The 21979-nt window shown below is 48.1% G+C and overlaps 1 protein-coding gene across 1 annotated transcript; it reads right to left on the reverse strand.

Annotated features, from left to right (window-relative positions):
• Nucleotides 1-1301: 1301 nt before the first annotated feature.
• Nucleotides 1302-21359, reverse strand: tprn (taperin). Its single transcript, XM_036529419.1, has 4 exons — nt 19121-21359; nt 3296-3494; nt 2359-2486; nt 1302-2026 (listed from the first exon to the last, which is right to left on the reverse strand). Exons 1-4 carry the CDS (start codon nt 21203-21205, stop codon nt 1964-1966), a joined length of 2475 nt encoding a protein of 824 aa, XP_036385312.1. The 5' UTR covers nt 21206-21359; the 3' UTR covers nt 1302-1963.
• Nucleotides 21360-21979: the final 620 nt, after the last annotated feature.

Raw genomic sequence — 21979 nt, forward strand, 5'->3', positions numbered from 1 at the left:
AATTGTAAATTAACTCCTGGGGCCCAATATATCTACACTAGTGCGAAAGCACTGGTAGAAGTTTACATTTAAAACTTGCCACCTTGAGCTTTCATTTGAGTGTTGTGTACATCAGATCTGAAATGGATCAAACAGCTTATGGATCAGGACCACGGAGAGGTTCTGCCTAACTAGTTCAATAGTGGTGCAGTAGCTGGTTCTGATTCCCAGGACAGATCCAATCCAGCAGGTTCAAAGGGTGAGTGCTCAATCAAATATTATCATGGCCCAGAGCATTTTCAATTTGACCACATTCATAAAAAGGGTTGACCTGAATGTGAATACAAACCTACGCAAACATGACCTTTCCAGAAGTACATCCACTTAGTTCCTGACATTTATAACATAATAAGTCTTTGGAAAAGGTCAATAAGATCTTTAAAACCATGTTTTTTCCAGCATCTTAATTTAGCTAAATTCCCTCAAGGCCCATTTGTATGGTTAAATGTTTTAAGATCTGTAGGTTTGAACTGGTAATGAAAGCAATGGTCATTTATTTCACTGAACGTTCACATTACTCATTTCTATAAAAAGATTGAATTTGTGGTACTTTTACATCACTCATCTGCAAACATGCCCTGCTCTACACAATACTACTACGGATTAAACTCCAGCTAGTCCTAGGCAGCTCTGTATGGATTGTGACCAGTTGGATGTGCTCAGTTTTGGATGTAAATAGATACTGACTTATTGAAAAGGCTTTAGCACAGATTTCTGTCAGAGACAAAGTGGATGCACACCGTATCTGTTAAAAGGTCATGATTCGGGTACGTTTATTTTGCCCGCTCTCAGGAATAATCTGTGGTACCCTTTCGGCCAATCAAATCCAATTCTTCTAGATTGCTGTAATGCCGTTTACAGCTTAATTCGCACACCTTGCCAGCCAAAAGGCAAAACTTTTCTCAAAAGGCTTCAAGCGCTGCCAATCGGATCAAAGTCTTTAAACTTGAGATCTGGGGCAGATATTTAAAGGCCCGCTTGGATCTGAGCTCTCCTTGGCAGACCAGCTTCTGGTATACAGCATAGAGAGAAGAAAAACAACAAACCGGACAGAAGTGTACAGCTTAGGGACAGGTATTCAATTTAAAAAAAAAAAAAAAGATCAGAACATGCAGATACGAAAAACAACACCAAGAGCTAGGATTGTGGCACCCTTTCACTGATAAAGTCATCGCTTTTCTCCTTCTGCGTATGTTTTTTTGTTTCTTTTTATTTTTTCCTTGTTTTCCATCACCCCCCCCCACCTCCCCCCCTCAGTGTGGAACCTTTTGGTTACATTCTCGGATTCCGCTGCGTACCACAGAGCCTCTTCCTCTCGGTAAAGACGGGGCACAGGCGGCTGGCTGTGCTTAAGGGATTTGGTCACTTACTGTCTCGCGTTTGCATTAAGTTCTCCTCCTCCTCCTCCTCCTGATCTGTACTGTCAATGTAGCGAAAGAGAGACCTGCAAGCTGAGGAGCCTGGGCCAGGCTTGCATTGGAAAACATTCTCATCTAGTGATCCCCCACCCCCCCCCATGCGTGATGCATATTTTGAACAAGGTTCAGGCAGTGTGACAGAGAATGGAAACCTTGCAGAGACCCCACTGCCAGTGGGACTCCGACTCCCCATACATGGGAGGACAGATCAACTGTGCGGGTTGGGTTCGAACAGTCCAGCTGTTTTGACTTTGGGGTAGGCGGTGTCTTGGTGCTGTGAGGGGGTTCTCGTCCTGAAGTTCAGTGGAGTGTGACTGAGGTGTGTGGAGCGGAGTGGTCGGTCCAGTTCTGGCCGGGTCGGGTCACTCTTTCTCATACTGCTGGGTGCTTTGGTCCCATGGCGTGGTGTGTGTGTGTGTGTGTGTGTGTGTGTGTGTGTGCTTGTGTGTGTGTTTGAGCAGTTGCTGGCAGGCAGTGGTTCTGTGATCCTGTGAGGTTCACGCAGGTCAGAAGTAGAGAGCTGGTTCGCTGCCGAAGTCCGAGAGGGAGGAGCTGTCTGCTGGAGTGAGCTGAGGGAGTGAGAGATGGTAGGAGATGATAGGGAGGAAAAAAAGAGGAGGTGGAGGAGGAGGAGGAGAGGAGGGGCAGAAGAAATAAAGGTTACAATACCTGTATAGCTCTTGCATTTTTCCATACCAACCATTCATGCCACATGGTACAGACTGATTTTGCAGATACTGTCTTAAGTAGAAACAAGTAACACCTCTAAGGGAGAAGTCCATTTACACTCTCACAGTATATACCGGGAGACTGGTCCCTTCAATCAGTTTTGTAAACAAGTCCTCCGAAGACTTCACAGCAGTACTGCGCTGCGTTACATGCTCACTGTCACAAGTCTCACCATCACTTCCTCTGGAGATAGCTCCGTGCGTCGAGAATTGGAGTCCCCCTGGAGCGCAGGGTCATCGAGTTTGTGTTCCTGCCAGGCACTGAAATCCACAGAGTTCTTGGGAGTGTAACTGGACAGATCTGAGATCGGAGGGAAGGGAAAGGAGACAACACATGACAAACATTCCACACAGGCAGGTACTGTGCAAACACACCTTATTAATTACACAGAGAAGACTTTAAACGCTAAACTCCCATCTGATACGTGCTAGCAATGCTAATCCTGCTGCAGATTCCTGACACTAGCTGCATTACTGAGGATTGCCTGCAGGTGTCTCCCCTGCTGCCAAACAGATTCCAGCTCACAGTAAATGTGTTTGGTCACCTTGCTGCTATTTCCAGACAGCTTCATTGTTTTTTCAGCCCTCGTCTTCCTGTCTGCTTCCATGTACCCTCTTACACTCAGATAGGATCAAAACAAGAAGTGCCATTCCACTGTCCCACAGGCAGTGGCAAGGAAACCCCTGCACCGTCTGTCCTCCTGAAACATTTTCCTGCCGTCTCATCCTTATCTTTTTCCTCTTTATCTTCATCTTCTTTTCCCCCCTTTCCTGAACTCACGCAAAATAACAGCATCCTGCAGCACACACATTGTATCTGTATCCAAAACATACAAAGCACTGCAGGGCACAGTTCTTTCCCCTGCCTCTCGAGAATTCGGATCATTTCACTGGGCGTGTAACTGTTGCTTTGTTTGATAAAACTGCACGCCTTTCTTTCAGTGTAGTTCCATTCTCATCTCATGCCACTCCCCCCCCCCCCCCCAAAAAAAAAAAAAAACCACCCCGGTCCCTCTTGCACCATTATGCTCTTCCTTTCCCTCTTCCTCTCATTCTCTCCCTTTCCTCCTCTCCCTCCCTCCCTGCTCTTGTGGCTCTCACGGCTCTCACCGCTGCTGTTGGTACTGTTTGTGGGGGAGCTGGTGTAGCTGGGCCGGGGGATGTGGATGCCCTCCGCCTCCGCCTCTCCGGGCTGCTCTTGCTCCTCTTCCTCCCTCTCCTCCTCTTCCTCCCCGCTGTCCCACAGGCTGCTCTCCGAGGGGTACTCGAAGGTGCTCTGCAGGCTCGACTCGTTGAAGGAGATCTTCAGCTGCCGGAGGCAAGGACGGGCGAAGTTAGTCAGAGGTCAGGCGTTTCCCCCAAGACTTTCAGGCCAAGAAACTCCCCCCCCTCCACTGCTTCAATTTTTTAGTGTGCATTTCAGTACAGGAGCATGTTAAAGAAGACCCGTTTCAGAGACGGGATAACAAACGAGCTGCAAGACAACCAACCAGCTCTTTTAGGCCACATTTACAGGAAACAGCTGCCGAAGAGAGCCAATGGAGGGGAACGCAGAGGACAGCCATTCAAACCGTGATCCAAACGCTTGAAATATATTTCTTTAAAAATCCGAGGCTGACATTTTCTGAGCTAGCTAGTATGAATAACGATTAGTGCAATAAATCAGTGATTCAGGACAAGCCAGGCTGGAAGTTCAGAAGTTTTCCACAATATATCAAAGGCACGCAGTATACCCTTGCCAGGATAACCAGACAACCGTAAGACACGTACAGCAGAATTTTTCATCAGGATTTACTCAAGGCTGAAGGTCTAACTAATAATCAAAATTATCCATTTCACAAACCCCCTCCCATAGTACTCAGTGTGCTGAGGCTCAGACAAACGGGGGGGGGGGGTGTGAGCCCCAAAGCTTCCCAGCCTTTTGTGGACAGATCTGTCGGGCCGCTTTCCGGCTTGTCCAGGAGTCCATGTGTCGCGCCTGCTGGAAGATTGGACCTGATTCAAAAGGGCCCCCGGTCCAAACCTCCCGGCGCCGGATCGGATCAGCCCCATTTCTGCCTTGTTCCCGCTCTGCCTCTGGTTCTTTTGGCCGGGCAATGACACAATCTGGACCCAGTACCCACCCAGTCCTGGACTACGATCCCCCCAGGCATTAATAATGTAATTGTTCATATACTTAGCGAACTCCGTTATGCAGGACAGATTGCTTTTCCATTTACTGTACATATCCTCCATTTGCACAGATTGATATTTACGGAAGCAGCTCAGCTTAAGTGTCCTGCTGAAGGAGTACACCAAACAGTGTCACGCATCGGAATTGACCCTGTAACCCTCAATCCTCTATGTCCCTGATTACAATATAGCACCACTGCCAGCACTATCCTCCACTATCAGTACTTAGGCTATCGTTTCTTAAAGGGTAATATTCAGGGCTGTTACTCAATAAAGAGAGTCCAAAATACAGCTGCAAAGGGCAGAGCACTTTATTCTAGGAAAGACAAAATAATCCCCCGACATATACAGTATATGCGAGTCTAGAGGATGAATGGCAGCAGTGACTTTCAACTGAACAACCTTGGGCATCTGAACGACCGTCTCCTGTACCAGACCAAGAGTGCTAACCTCAGGAAATGTGCACACATTTCTTCTGAGCTTAGTTAAGGCGCTTCATTCCATGACTGCCTGCATTTAATGAGGGCTTGAGCTGCAGATCTGATTTCAAAATGAAACATTAACTCAGCTCTGATGGTCGTTTCCTTATTGCACACATCATTATGTGAGCGCCGTTTCCTAACTGCAATAACTAGGCCCACCCATGATGATTCAATACTGTGAGACTTTCGGGGTGAAAAGAGACACACGCCCTCTCTCGGTCTCTCTCTCAAATGTTCCATGTCTCTCTCCGTCTCTCTCTTTCTCTCTCGCCTCCATTCCTATTAGCTGTTTGGGTGGGGCCCGTTACAGTGCTACCCACATGTTGTGCTCTGTGATGCCACAGGCTTGGCTTCATGACCTTTGAAGTAACTCACTGTATTGACCCTGTGGGACCTGGCACTGCAAAAACAGGTCTGAAAGCATTACAGCAGAACCACTGTACCACTTAGGAGCACTCAAACGGGTGGTACAAGCACATTTCAGGGAAAGCAACAACATTCACTTTACGACTATTTGTTGTAGATCTAGTTGTTACGACCTCTTAAGGCATGTCCACAGAAGGCGACATCAATCCATTGTCTGAACATGAGTACGAGAAAGAAGAAGAAAGATCACCCCCTGGGTCTTTGCTCGGTAACCTCGTTCTACCACCATGATGCAAACATGATGTGGAACATTCAAGAGATATCAGTATAGCAGAGTGGTAAAGGAGTACGACTCGTAACCAAAAGGTTGTCAGTTTGATTCCCAACTGAAGTGCGACTTCTGTACCCTTGGGCAAGGTGCTTACCCCACAATTGCCTCAGTAAATATCCAGCTATATAAATGGATAATATGTGAAACTCTAACCCATGTAAGTCACTCTGGATAAGAGCATCTGCTAAAATGGCAATAATGTAATGTTACATACTGGTTCTATCTAACTGTTCCTATGACATACAAATGAACCCAGTTAATATCATCTTACTCAACATTTCAAATCGGTTAAGGTCACTGAATTAGGCTGGGGACATTAATTAGGTTACACTGTCGCTGCATGTTCGTGAGGTTAATGTAGCATGGAAGCAAGTGACTGTGACATAAAAACATGGGTACCCTTCTTTCCAGTTCATTTGACATTTTCACAGAAAGCAGTACTGAAAAGGGAAGGGACACCTCACACACACACACACACACACACACAAATGCACGCAGAGCGTTTGGAGAGTTCTAGGTATTGAGTGACTGCGGAATGGCACTTCTTGATGAACAAGATGCATACAGCATCCCTGATTGGTTCTGCTGCATCTCAGGGAAGTCCCCAGATCAGAGCTCAGAGTCCACACAGATTGGTCCCCACTGCACCTCTCTGTCCTTGTCTTCATCCTCTCTGAGGGTCCCTTTCTAAATCTGCTGTAATCTCCATCACAAGGCCCTAGCCCCACACTGGGCCCGTTTAGGGTGTGTGGAGGGGCTTGTATAAGGGGGCTTAGGAAAGGTCCTTTCCCTGGGTTATTTTCTGCACTCACACAAATATGCTCAAATCTGAGTCACAAAACTGTGCCCACTGGGTACACAAAGAAAGCTCTCTATAAGTTCTCTGTTTTGTTGGAGACACGTCACCATAGATCACCACAAATGTTTACCGTAACACCAAAGTTATTTTTGGACATTACTGTCATCACCTCCAGCTGTTCGGTTAATTTTTAAGAATTTGTCTCACTTAATGAAAAGGTACAGTATCTTTACAAGAAACTTGCGACCCAATCATACAGATAGGTAGCCGCTAAAATCTGGAAAATGCACAGGAAAGTTGAAGGACTAGGATCAAGGGATCAAAAATCATTAAAACATAATGATTTGACCTCTTTCAATTGCAATGCAAGCCCCAAATCTTACCCTCGACACAGGTGGAAGAACTTGGCCAAAATATGAAATTAAAGCACTTCTCTACACTAAAGGGGTGATTAGTTTGTACTCCATACACAAAACCAAACCCCATTCTAGAGTTTCAAATCCAAGTACTACTTTTCCTGTAAAAATGTAAGCATCTGTTGGATATCAGGCCTATGAGTTTTTCTTTTCCTCCAAAGTAAATCTAACTTATCAACACAAGGTGGTTCATTACTCATATATTTAAGCTCTACATAACCAGAGAACCAGTAATCACTTTAAATGACTACCTTGCCAGAAGATTGTTAGAATGCTCAGACATCAAACAGAATCAAATATACACACACACTATGAATCAACAAGTACAAATGCTGTGCAACAGAGTGCTGACCCTCAATGTGAAAGCAGAGACTGAGAAAGTGGCAAAATTTTGGTCTAAACCAAATGAGTGAGCTCACAGACATGTCCTACGAGGCCGCTGCCCCTCCCTCAGTAGAAAATGTGGGCCATGACGTTTTGGGAGTGTCGCTGGGTATTTCGATTCCTCCCCCACCCAACTCCCCCCAGTACAAGCGAAGCAGAAGTGATCGGCTCCAGTTTAGGAGAAGTCATAGCGGGGACGATGTTGGCCGGAGGCACTTCCCTGTCATCACTCTACACCGTCACAGGGACGTGTTAATAAAACATGATTGTTGTTATATTCCCGGATGGGAACACGGCAAACTATAGACAAACCCGGCCTTTGGGGATGCCAGTTTTGGAGGGAGTGAACAGTGTTCTTAGAGACAGAGACAGAGAGAGAGAGAGAGAGAGAGAGAGAGAGAGAGAGAGAGAGACAGAGAGAGAGAGAGAGAGAGAGAGAGAGAGACTGAGAGGGACAGACAGAGAGAGAGAGACTGAGACAACAAGCTTGCGCCACAAACCAAACATTCCAGACCTCCTATAAGCTCTGTCCCAGATTGGCAAGGTTGCAAAAAGCTTGGGGTGGAGGGAGGAGGGTGGTGGATCTCCAGGGATACGACACACATGGCGAGGGAGAGGGCAAGTGAGGGCTCCTGACTCTCTCCATTGCTTCCTCCAGATAACGGCCTGAGGTCAGGCGGTGGCGAGAGCCTGTGTCACCGCGCAGGCAGGCAACAGGTGGCAAGCGGGGGCGGCCACCTTAAGGCCTGGCGTTAAGGTGTGGGTCAGGCTGACCAGACGCCTGATTAAAGCTAATCTGCAGCCTCAGAGTTTAATATTAGCATCCTGCAGCGGCGAGGACGGGAGTAGGCCGCGCACACACACAGAAACACACACACACAGAAACACACACACACACACACACTCACACAGAAACACACACACACACACACACACACACACACAGAAACACACACTAATACAAACACAGGAACACATACTAACACACACACACACAGAAACACACACACACACACTTACACACACACTCGCACAGAAACACACACACACATGCATGCACACACACTCGTACAGAAACACACACACACATGCATGCACACACGCTGTCTCACACACGCAAGCACACACTTACACACACAAACACAGACACACATACACAAACGCAGGCATGCATTCACACACTCGCACACATACACAAACACACACACGCAAACACAGACACACAGAAACACACACATAGTCGAAGTACGGCCCGGCTTGCCTGTGTGACTGCAGTGCGATGGACGTGAGCACACTCACAGCGACGAGCCGAAAGTCAGCGAACGCAAAGCCACAAGCGTCACAGGACGCAAGCTGTCTGCTGTGACAGACTGCTGTTCCGTTTTCCTTTCAACACGGATTCGGTTTGGAAAAGCGATCAAATCCAGAGCTGCTTACAGCACCAATAAAAATCATAACCCGGGACTCCCTCACTGACCAGCACTGCTTACCCCTGCATAAACGCTCCGCAATTAATCTTTCCTCCGAGCTTAGAATGGCGGCGGGTGAGGGAGTGAGGTCATAGTTACAGTGAGCATTATTTACCGTGCATACTAGTGAGTGACAGGAGGCTTATGAGTCATTCCGCGTTCACTGTGCCCTCTCCGTGACTCTGGGGGGGCTGTGTAGTTTGTGGGTGTGTAGGGAATGGGGCGTCTCCATCTTAGTTCTCCGAATGCACTTTTGGACAGAGAGCGATGTGGCCTGCCAGGGGTGTGGCTGAGAGAGAGAATACCGTCTGTAGTGTTTGTTTAGCTACTCTGTGTGTGTGTGTTTCTCTCAGTTGCCAGGTGAGTGAATGAACAAAAGAGCAATAACAATAAATGTGTGTCTGTGTGTGTGTGTGTGTGTGTGTCTATATGTGTGTGCGCACCACACTCCGCATGACTGTCTGTATTTTTTTTTTTTTTTACACCAAATCAAGATCATTTCAGTAAGAGCTAATACAAAAATAATTATGATGGCCTTCAGCACTGATTTTCTAGTAACAGGTAAAAAAAAATTATTTGTGCATGAAAACAGGGGCAATAAGGTCTATTCTCACAAGAACCGGATCAGTCTGGTATGGTTGCTCACACCTTGAAATTGCACAGAAAGGACCTGGCTCCAGCAGACAGAAGGAGTGAACGATATAAACACACTGAGGCCACAAACAGCAACCTGTGGCTTCCCCCCCAACATTATTACTCTGCTTGCAAGATAGGATGGACCCTTTTTTCCAACTCAGCGTTTTTGAATTTGCCTGTTTAAAAGCAGGGAAGATTTTCACCATAGAAAACCCAGTATTTGGACTTTCTTATGTCAGGCTAAGAGAGGGGAGAGACTATGCAGACTTTCACCATCCGTGCATGAACTGCCCTGTGAAGTGAGTGACACAGTATAAGCACTGTAATGTCAGTGTTCCAGGGTATTTTACCTCAGAGGCCTTGGTGAGTTTTTCAATATTTTACTTCATTAGTGTATTTTCACACAACTCTTCAGGCATATATGTAAGCTCGCTGGAAACAACTGTGGGTTTGAAAACATCTGCATATCATTTTATTTTCAATTTATCCTCAATTGTGCCCAAAGCTTGGCTGTCACCCGAAAAGAATCAGACTATTAGTTTGTATAACACAATAAAAACTCCAAGTAATTACAGGTAATGTTTGGTTTTGACTGTTTGGCTAGGTTGCTTTTAGATATCTAGCAGCTCATTTACTGCCATACTAAATTAGCTAGTGTAGAAGTCAAAACTGCCAGCTAAAAGAGTCACTGCAAGATATTGCAGGTATGTACAGTACGTCTGAAACACCCCCTTTGTAGCTATCATTACATTTGCCTAGCATGTGCTCTTATCAAGAGTGACTTACAGAGCTTATAATTTATACATTTTATTCATACATCTGGATATTAAGTGAAACAATCCAGATTGGATTGCCTGTCAAAGGTACACCTGCCAATCAAAGCAGCAACCTCTGGGTGATGAGCCGCCTCCTTACCGCTAAGCCTGGAAGCCAAAACCCCTAATCACTCCCTGCCATGGGGAGCAGCACTTCACTTGCCATCAGCGTCCCATCCTCAAACTGTAGGGGGAGTACTGCTTGTTACACACTCGTCTGCAATGTAAAGAGAGAGGCCTAAATGCATGCCGACTGGGTAGGTGATTCACCTAGCTCACTTTGATTGATCAGCCTTTGCACATACATTATCTCAGCTTAGAGAATGGCTGTCAATGGATGCCCTGTCATGCACAACCCATGGCTGGTAAGCAAGACTGTGCAGTTGCAAAAGCCAAGTAGCATCATCCCTTCCAACATGTGAGGCCAGAACACTCACACCCAAACCACGTTGAGGGGCAGTCCGTCAGCAGGGCAGATACCTTTGGCACAATAAGCCATCAATTTCACACCTGGGACTGTGAACCGGCCCAACCTGAAAAGTCCGGGATTTACTGTCGCTTGGACAGCCCAACTGAGGCATGTGGTTTCTGTCACATCACAAAGCCCGGCTGACACCCAGAGATCCCGCTGTGATGACACTTGCAACACTCCTCCCCCTTCCAGCCACTTCAAACTGGCAGTTGTGGATTTTCTGAAAACAGTTGCTTCTGGTAATACCCATCAGCTATGACTAATCAAAAAAAAAAAAGAAAGAAACATATGTTTTGATATTTCATCGAACTTTTCCACTGAGAAAAAAGAGAGGAAGTCAGCCCCTGTCAGCATGTTAGCCATTTGAGGATTAAGCTGAGGAAGGTCAAACGAGAAGTGTCTTGTATCCCTTGCGATGCACATGTCCTTATAAAAAAAAAAACCTTTGTGTGTGAGTGTCTGCACGTCTGTGTATACGCGGGTGACCGTGAGAGAGTGGAACTGTGTCAGGCTCTTCTTTTTACCGGAATTCTAATGACAGGATAGAATGGCCACGGCTGGCGTTGCCCGGCGACAGACGCCATGGATATAGCCGAAAGGGAGAGAGAAACGGGAGAGCGGGGGCCGAGAGAGAGAGAGAGAGAGAGAGAGAGACATATGTGTGGAAGTGGCAGTTGAGGAACAGACACAGCACTGTCACCAGCACTATCCACAGGAAGACACAGCCAGCAGAGCAAAGCAAAACTGGCATGATTCATATCTCACTCATCTCAGATACGGACACAAACACACATAAACACACACGCAGAAGGCCAAACCCTCACTCCGGCACTCACCGTTTACACTGACAGGCTCATAATGTTAAAACCACAGCTACACATTGACCAAATGTTCCCTCTCTACGTCAGGTTGGTGTGATGGTTTCAGTCAGGCGCATTTGAATAGAATTAGCATTGCACATTTATAGACGAGGACTGTCATGCAGATACTCTAAAAATAACTCCTACTCTCAGCATCACAAACAAGAACACCTACAAAGACTCTGATATAAACAGATATTAACCTTCCCTTCACACACACACATTCGCTCTAAAAATATTCCTTTCACTCTCTCCCACTCTCTCCATCTCTGAATTGTATCTGCTGGTAACAGCCAGCATATCATTAACACTAAAAACAGCGTTAGTCTCTTTTGCATCCACGCATGCACACACACACACACACACACCTCTGTGTGTGTACACACATACACCCACCAACCCCTGGATGAGTCTAAATTAAACATGACAGTGACACCAGCATTTTGCAGTCTGAATTCTAATCTGGCTGGCTCAGTTGTAAAAGTGATTGTGATTCCATGAAAGCAATCAAGACGTCCGCACTGAAGCAAAAAAAAAGAAAAGCTAAAACACTGATCTGATTCTTCGTCTGAGAAGACGACCCTGCAGGCGTCCGGCACTCATCAGTGTGAGGAAATGTCAGGCCCGACACAGGCGCAAATGGACTGGAATTAAGTAGCCGTGTCAATGGTGAAGTCCAGAGGCCACATTTACAACCCGGCACCTGGCATGCACGCACACACGCACGCACACACACACACACGCACACAAACAGACACACACACACACACACACACACACACACACACACACACAAACAGACACAGATTCTCACGCACACGCATTCACACCTACATACATACACACTCACATGTGCATATATCACACATTCACACACAGATAGATGCAGATATGTGGAGACAGACAGACAGACAGACAGACAGACAGACAGAAGGACGGACAGGCAGGCTGAGGGGACGTGACGCCGACACGCTGCTATTTCTGGTTTGGGCAGACGGACGCTCCTGCGATAAGCCACGGGCAGCAGGCACAGGACGCGGCAGAAGCTGGCGAACTCCTCAGTGACACACACGCAGGCTCTTCCGGCCAGGACCGGGGCGAGGCGTTTCGGATCCTGACAGGGACACCCGGTCCCACAGCAGCTGCACGCAGCCAGGCCTTTTTTATGGCATTCGGAAACAGCAGCATCTCAGTACAGACAACGCGCACCAAAGAAGAACACTTTGTACCCCACCTCCCAACCCCCCTCCCCATCCATCTGAACACACATACATAATCATACACTCACATACATGCACACACACACATACACACACAGGGTGGGTCACGGTGCTGAAAGTCACTAGCGCGTCTCCAGTCTGTAGGAGGTGGCTAAATCGACTCCACCATCACCGCGGCGGTAGAGACCCCACGCTTTCAGCTGAACAAGAGCCTGTCGGTGAAGAAGGGCCTGATACAGGGATTACAGGGGAAAGGGGAGGAAGAGGAGGAGGAGGAGGAGGAAGAAAAACAGAGAGCAGAGAGAAAGGGCACGGCCACTGAGGCCGGAAAGCACTTCCAGAGGCCGCAACCGCAGAGTGAATCATTAAACACAACGGCTTTCGCACACACTGTCGCACCTGTAGCCAGTGTGCTCACAATGGCAGGAGAGCATGTGCCTTCTACTTTCTTACAATGTGGACAAAACTGGATGTGTGTGAACCTTGCGTGAATGGGCTCCAGTTACCTGGCACAATCAAAACTAAAATAACACAGGTAACCCGATCGTGGGCTTTTACCAAAGAGGAGGAAATAGGATGTAATATCCTCCTGCTCCTGTTAAGTGCCGCTAATGTACGGCAACAGTGTTGCCGTCAGAAGTTAACCCTTTACTGACGTGCTCGGGTGACACGTTGCAAAACAGTACAACCTTTGTGTATCATTCTGGCAGGTTACAGAATCAGGAAGTAAACACTGCTTGTAATATTTATGACCTGTGTCGAGGAAACAACACGAAACACCCACGACGTTGCATGTTTCGCTTACATTATGATGCTTACATTGTAAGCGAATCTCGATTGCATATTCCGGCTCCCAATAAATTTAGCCCTTCCCTTTGCTCAATGGCATTGAGCCTGGGGCTTGAATCCAGATCCAGCCACCCACTCTTACATCTCAAGCTCCGCAGCACACTTTTTGGCGCAAGATTGAAAAGAACCAATAAATAATGAACAACAGACAGAGAAATAGGTGGGGTAGAATCAAGCAGACAGGGAGAGTCAAATGATGGGAATGCTGCAGGCAGTACACACCTGACTTCACTGGCGGGTATAGGAAAAAAAGAACTTTTGACAGGTGGACAACCCTGTAGTGAGAAACGAAGACATGACCACTTCCGTGTCACGGCTGCACAGGTATAAGAATGCTCTTAGTAACAGGAAGCCAGACGAGAGCCGAAAATGGAATGCTGCCCTTTGTTGAAAGGGGTCAAACCCAAAAGACGTGTTCACTGCAGGCAATTTCATGAAAACGAGGGTTCAAATATGCAAATCAAGTCAAATCCCAGGCACACACTATGAGAATGGTATTAAAATAAACACCTATGAAACAGTGATACCTGAATTTCAAAATTCTGATCACGCCTCTGAAAGACATGTGGTTATTGCATTACATTAATTTAGGATGAAGATATGCAGCCGGATGCCAGTGTGAAGGCTGAGGAGAGTATCACAGTGGCTATTCAGGTTAAACTGGGCATTACCAGATTAGGCTGCTACCAATGCATGCTTCTGCTCGAAAAACAGGTTAAAAGCCTATTACTTGTACTTACATTTGTTTTCCAGTCTATACGATCCACGAGGAATGCAGGATCTCAAGGCGTAAGCTACATAAGGTATTGCAAGTGCATTAAAGTACATGCTGGATTTAAGTCTAAGGGAGTCATTCAATCTAACTGGGACTGTGGTCTGTCTTTAATTTTGAGAAGGACATTTAAAGCCAAAGTCACATTTTTTTCCCCCAATTCTTATCATCAAGAGTTCAGAGGTCACAAGTGGAGTAGACTGCATATAGATGAAAAATGGAGCATAGGTTTCAGATTGGTACTCCACCAAAGTCAAAACACCATAGTGGTCCCACGCTGCCACCTCCAAAGAGAAAGGAATGAGACATACAAGATTCAAAAACACAGATCTTGAGGTTATTGTGCTGAAACCACATAGGAACGAGCAACGTTATATGCATTGTTGAACACATAACCAATCTCTCCCTTCAAAAGCAGCTTTTGCACTGACAAGATAATGCCAAGACACTCTGTTAGGTGCAGCATCAATAAATCCACTTCACATTTACATTTGCAAGTAGAATGTCATAGATGCTGTTATCCAGAGAAACTTGCGAAAGTGCATACAAAAATGTTAGGCCAGGAGCAGAGATGATACCAAATCATCAGTGCTGAATCCAATATTAGGGGTCATTACATAACATGCAGTGTTCCGTTAAGAATCATAGTAGGTGCAAGATGGAGTTTGAGGATGTAGTGCTTTTATTTATATATCTGAGGCTAAAGTATAAATACTCAGAGTGCAGTGTTAGTTGAACCACATCTTAGCTGAACCACGATGTCATTCGAACAGATGAGTGTTTAGTCTGTGGTGTAAGAACGGCTGGCCGCCTGACTGGTTTCTGTACGAAACGGCACCATTCTTGGACTGTTTCTGGTGAACTGCAAACTGTAAATCTTCAGCATGACACGGAGATAGCGGACTTAGGTTAAGCCACCTAATGCACGCATCAGACAACAAAACGCCACATCTGAAACTGCGGAAACGCTAAATGTACATGTGGGGGTGAGAAGAAATAAATAAAATGGGGCAGCAATAACGGGCTTTCGTCTGCTCTTTCGTTCAGGACAGCGCAGGCCCTCTCTCACCCATAATAACAACTCGCAGAGAGTACCGACCTCAAAAACAAACAGCTCCTCCCTCTCGCTCTCCTCTCTCCAGCTGCAGTGCTCCTTAAGAAGCCAGCCTGGCGTCTGCTGCATCTGCAAACCTTTGATTCGATTTCAAACAAACTCATTCATTTCAAATGACTTGCAAGAGGCTTAGTGGAAAAAAAAGGCACGCTTATAAAATCTAGATAACTATTCCAACACTTGCACCAACTGAACTAAAGCTCCTCTGTGGGCAACGTGGGCAATTTAGAGATTGAACAAGGGCTCTTTTTTTTTTTTTTTTACATTTCACCTCATAGAGGTCTAGTGGCACAAGTGACCTATATAGACACTCACTGCTTCTCAACTGTATACATCTCAAATGATAAGCAGAGGCGAATGCTAAGGTGCAAAGACCAATTTTGATTAACTAAACACGTTGATATAGCAGGGCCATAAGTAAAACTACATCCTCTATTCAGTGTGACCATGACAGACCGTGGCCATAGTGACAAATTTAAGGAAGTAGTACTTTTTTATCCAAACAGCATTTTTCAGGAATTTTAGTGACAGCCTAAGTCAATGCTGTGTGAAAGGGGTAAGTGCTTGAAGAACTGTTTGTACGATTCAATGGCAAATCACACAGCAGGCAAACTGAAGAGAGGCCTTCATGTACCAGCCATGCCGTAAACTGAAACCACTGCACAGAGGAGCAGCACGTAGCATTTGAGTCTTGCCAATCCTAGAGACCTCGGTTTCAATTATGGGGTCGTTGGGCTAACACTCTGCAATGTACAGCAAGTTAAGCACAAGTGGGAAAAACGTTAGCCAAGCATGCGAGTGTACTGATAAATGCGCAAGAATTCTATAAAACCCAGTTAGGAAAAATTGTGCACTTGGGTGAAAACGCTGCAAGCTTATATGTTTGAGGAGTAGAACCCACTTCTGTTTTCCTAAAAAAAAAAAAATCATTTGTGAGCATAACAAATGACAAGTCATGACAGAGTGATGAATTTTAGTAAACTATCATGTGGAAATGATGAGGAAAAACCAATCCAAGTTACAAGGAAAATGTAGGCGTAGAAAATTCGTGTCACTGTGCTAACACGCTGACTGACAAACAGCAGCCAGGACCCCACAGGCTTTGAAGAGAGATGCAACGCAATGATGGACAAAGACGGGTTCCAAAAGACTGGACACAGAGCCTGGTCTCTCAGATGCAGCCTCTGCCAGTATACAAAACCAAAGAGGGTGTCACATATATAGCCCTGACACAACGCCCAGATAGCTCGCATAGCTCCATAATCACCAGGGCCCGGCCCCAGCTCAGAACCAGAGGATGTGGTAGTCTTTACTGACACGGAAACCACGACCACAAGGTGCAGAGAGCTCAAGCAGGAGGGAAGCCTGCGAAACAGAGCCCCAGACGGCGGTGAGGCCAGCGGGCCAAGCAGGCGGGGGGGGGGGGGTAAAACAGCGACAATCAGATCCTAAACGGGGGTGTCCTCATTAGCACCGATTACATCCTCCTCCGTCTCCTGGCACAGGGTGAGCCCGACCTGCTTCTGGGCAGGAAGGGCCCCAGGTGAGGGAGGTGGACGGGAGCGAGGCAGACAGGCCTCCAGCCTCAGAGACCAGGCGGAGGATTCGCGCGCACGCTGACTGCAGACTCAGCCGCGGAGCCCAGTCGCACTTCCTGCAATCGAACGCGGCTCCTCGGCCTCGTCAACTGTGGGACCGGACGAATAACCACGTTTCGATATCACCACAGAGAGACATAACAACTCACAAAAGTTTCTCTGATAAAGGCCGAGCAGCAGAGAAAAGATTTACAGTGAAACTCCTATTTTGGTTTGAGCGATAAGCCTAATTTACCTATTCCGCCACCCACTGTGCAAAAGACTAAGCCTGTGACAGACTCGGGTTTCTGTTCCGTAAAGTTTGATCAAAAGGCCCTGTCCACTGAACGCACCATATTTAGCAATCTGTCAACAGAGCTGTTGACAATGGGCCAAGTGTTAGGGGTGTGCATTTTGTTTAATCTGATTTCAAATATTCCAATAACCAAATATGCTTCCCCCCCATATACTGTTTGAAACTGTACTAAAAGTAGTAAGTCACATTTCCAGGCATGAAAATGAATAACATCAATAAATGTTTGGTTCCTAGGCTCTCCTTCATGAATATTCATAAGAAGGAACACAAGTCTGGACTTATTTTCCTTTTTTGTGAACTAACAAGCACTTCAATAATGATCAAAGTATTTCATTACTGATCTCATGGTCTAATACTTAGGTAAACAAACATTCAATCGCATCCTCATCAGGTACTGTTAATTGCTCATTACGAGTGTTTACTCTGTGCTTATCCTACTTAATGAACCAAACTTTTTGAATTACAATTGCTAATTACCAGTGTTTATTCAGTGTTTACCCTACTTTAAGAAACTCTCGTTTTGAAATCTTTTCATTTTCCCCAATTCAAAAGAATTCTCTGGTTTTCCATGACTCTGGTTTTCCACAGAACTGTCAGTTCTTCAGGGAAGCTGTCTGGTTATACACGTGAACAACGTTTCACTTCTGCATGGGCATAGGAGTGAAAATAAAGCATATATAGATTTCTGAGAATAGATCTGACCACAGGGTGAAGCAGAACAAGGTACAGAACCAACGCTAACACATGCCGAGGTGGTGTGCACAGTCTGTAATGCCTTCCCTGGAAAAAGACCAAATGTGTTCTGTACATTAACCCAGATAACTCTTTGCGTCAAAGTAGCAGAAACGCACACAGTAGTCCTGTCTGGAGTGTGACTTCTAGGCATCCGCTTAGTGCATGCCAGCGCAAACTAGGCTAATCTTGGGATTCATTAAAAAAAAGTCCTCACAACAAAATTAAGATTAATGTATATACGGACAAATACGTTATAGAATTTAAGCCTGAAGAGATTTTTTTTCCTGCAATCAGTTAAAAATGTACTTGACTGCAAAAATCCTACAGTGGATCAGACTGCATTACGATAGAGAGTAGGCATTGAGTAGAATGCACAGTAACCAAACATCCAACCACTTTGAGGTGGGAGTCTGGAACAAACTGCAGGAGCCAAGTTTTTTTTTTTAAGCCAAAGCCTGGATCATGTAACAGCTTGATGAGATTGGGATTGCCAGGTCAGTAAGCGTCCAGCACGGCCTAACCCCCAGAAGCAGCAGCACACAGTAAAACGCCTCAGTGCCACGGAGCACCGCTCAACACTACATACCTTTGTAATGGTGCAAATCTACAGCACAAAATGCCCACTGACAGAGCACGAGAAGCCGGGGCAGCACCGGCTTCCAGCGCGGTTACAGTCCCTCCCCAAGCACCCACCATCTGAGCAAACACAAGAGCGAGGGGGTGGCCACAGGGGCGCATCTACTATTCTCATTCATTGATGCGTTTCAGGGGGGGGATGCACAGCCTAACCCAAATTACATAGGAGGCCCTGTTTACACTGAGTCACTTGGCAGATGCTCTGACTCAAGAGTGATTTGCAAAACAAGTGTAGCAAAGCGCATCTGGTAACACACAGCGGATAACAGACCCCATCTGAACATACGTATATACATATATATGGTATCAATGTATCACACAGTGCCATCATAACTAATGCCATCCTGAATAGCTGTATCTTGAGCAAATTAAATTAATTGGTCAACTGCAGAACACAGTGTAATTTAGCAGTGGCACAGTGTCACGCCCCATGCTGGGCTGGCACAGACTGTCTCAGAACCAGCCGCCAGCCAAGCCTGTAACAGTAGCATGGAGGACCACAGTCCGGTCTTACCTTCTTCCCGGTGGAGCCCGTTTTGGAGAGGCACGAGCGGCCGAGGGAGAGGTACCCGCCGATGACCTCGATCTCGTCCACGGCGGGGTAGCGCTTCTTCAGCAGAGAGCCCAGCTGGGCATAGGGGGCCTGAGGAGGCGTGGAGGGCGTGGAGGGTGTCTGGGGGCTGGCAGCAGTGTCCTGGGGCTCGGGGGACCCGGGCTTCCGTTTGGGCACCACCGTGAAGGTGTTCCCCGTGCGCCGCTGCACCACGGGGCTCGGGGCGGGCTGGGGGGGCGTCGCCACCTCGATGTCGTCGATGTTGGTAACAGGCAGGTGATCGGCCGCCCTGGGGGCCTCGGGTGGTGCGACCGGGGCTGGGGCATCTTCGGCGGGCTCCGGAGACGCCACGGGGGATGAGGGCACCAAGGGGGCGGCGGGTTTGGGGGGTTCGGTTTTGGCTTGCCTGGCCGCCGCCTCCCTGTCCCTCTTCTTGGAGGAGGGCGGCGTGGGCGGGCGAGTGGTGGGGCTTGGCACTGCTGGGGCGGCGGTGTCCGACGCCCTCGGGGAAGGGGGCCGGGCGGGGGAGGGCGGGGCCACGCTTCCCGGGCCGGATACCGCAGCGGGCCGCTTGGGGATGACAGTAAAGGAGTTGCGCGACTGCAGACGCAGGTTGGCAAGGGCCCGCGCCTGGATGTCGCCCGCGGGCAGTGCCGACAGGTCGGGCCGGGGTGAGGGCCGGATCTCGAACCCCGGGGAGGGGGGCGATGGGGGCGGGGAGGGGGACTCGGCACACGGGCGGGGGTGTCGCTCCGGAGAGCATGGCACCCTGGGTTTCGAGGGGCCGTCCGCACCCTCCCAGTCCCTCTCTCGCAGGGGTTTGGCCTGGAACCTCTCCGCCGCCTCGCGGGGGTTCACCAGTATGGTGCGCCCCCCACCCGGCCTGCCTGTCCCGCCCGTCTCAAAGCGACGCCGGAAGGAAGACACGGACTGGGGGCTTTCGGCGGAGGGGGCGCTGCTCTCCCGCTCGAGGGGTGTCTCGGCCTGGGGCTTGGAAGACGGGGAGCTGTGGAAGACTGGAGCGGGTGACGAGCGATCCGGGCTCTGGGCCGGTGAGCGGGAGAGAGGGGGCGTCCTAGACTTTGGCACCTGATCTGGCTGTGGTTTGGGTCGGAGCCTTGGCCTCGCCGGGCTGCTATCCAGCTCCAACAGGTTCTCCGTGCTGCGGGATTTGGGCTGCAGCTTGCCGTAGTTGCGGTCGAATTTCTGCAGCATGCGACTCACCCGCCCCTGGCTTTCCGGGTCCAGCACCCCGTCGGAACCGGGGCGGCCCAGCGTGCTCAAGTTCTCCTCGCTTTTGCTCAGCGCCGAATCGTAAATGACCACCTCCTTCGCGCGTATCTCAGTTACAGCACTGCCTCTCCTGTCTAACAGGTCGTTGAGGGAACTGTAGCTGCTAACGGTGCCGTTCTGCTGCAGCTTTCCACCGGCTTTAATACCGCTAGCGTCCGGGAAATAATCCGGATCTGATTCTATAATGATTATGTTTTCGGCTCGGATAGTCCGGATGCCAGGGACGCTCCCGTACAGCTCCAGTATGTGTTGAACGGGCCGAGTGGCACCGTCTCGGTCCTGTCGCTTTTTACGCTCCTTCTCCAGTTTAATGAAGGGGTTCTCCTGTAGCGGTCCCAGACTGTCCTGCAGCACCAGGCTCTCTTCCTCCCCGCGTTGCCTTCCAGTTTTCTCCGAGTCGTGGGTATCGTTGGTCGCCCAGGGGTCTTTGTTTGATTTCATTGGTGAGAGCTCCGGGGAGGCGGTGGCGCTGCCATGCTTGCCTGCAAAGTGCTGGCTCGCCGGTGTGATGGTATAGCTCCTGGCTGAACTGGTACTCGACACAGCCTCTTTGTTTTTAGAGCCGCTGCTATCTCCTGTTACCTCTCCATTTACCCGGGCTGTGCCTGCGCTCGAGCACGGCTCGCTCCCACCTGCTCCAGCCACGCCGCCCTTCGCTTTCCTCCGCTCCAGGATCTCTCTCTTCCAGGCCGGCATCCTCGGGCTCTCCTGTCCGGCCTCTCGGCGGAGAACACGCACTTCACCGCTCGACATTGCGGTGAGAAGGGGGGGATCTCCGGAATTAGGGAGATGGTGTTCCAGGGCTGGAACGGGAACGCACAATCCGCTGTCTTATCGCTGTACCTGCAGCGCCGTGTACTACGCATACGCGCACATCCCCCCTCCGTCTCCTTCTGTCTTTCTTGCGCTCTCCCTCTGTCTGCCTCAGTGCCGCCTCGACCACGCCCTCTGCACCTGTAAGCCTGAAACGTCACCCTTCAATCTAAACAACCAGCATCCTCTCAAGACACGTCATTTGGCCAGATCGATTTTGAACACACCCCTTATTTACGTTGTACACCATCTACTAAAGAAAACCCTCCTCCTTCTATTGTTGAGCTAGCAAAGACAGCCTGTCGATCAAAACCTCTCTGCCCAGCCCCGTCATTCTGTTTTAACCCTGTGTGTGGTTTAATTAGAGTCTCTTTCTGTGTTAGACATAAAAAAATGCAACTCAAATATGCCGCTTAAAGTACCTTTCTTACATATGGTGACGCCTCGGCGTTTGCATTGAAGCATTTACATGAAAATACTTATATATGATTAACGGGACGAAAGAATGGAAAGAGAACGAAGATCTTTGGTCTGGGGTGGGGGCTGAGTGTGTACTGTCGCCCCTCTGGTAACCGCGTTAGGTGTGATGACTGTTGGTCCTTGTGCTTATGTTGCACCCTAAACGCGCATCGTGTAGCAAGGCAAAAAAAGAGCAAGGATCCGAAGAACTAAATTATTTACACGGCACAACTTTCAGAAATAGGAATTACAGTT

Source organism: Megalops cyprinoides, chromosome 5 (assembly GCF_013368585.1).
Source record: "Megalops cyprinoides isolate fMegCyp1 chromosome 5, fMegCyp1.pri, whole genome shotgun sequence".
NCBI classification, from domain to species: domain Eukaryota; kingdom Metazoa; phylum Chordata; class Actinopteri; order Elopiformes; family Megalopidae; genus Megalops; species Megalops cyprinoides.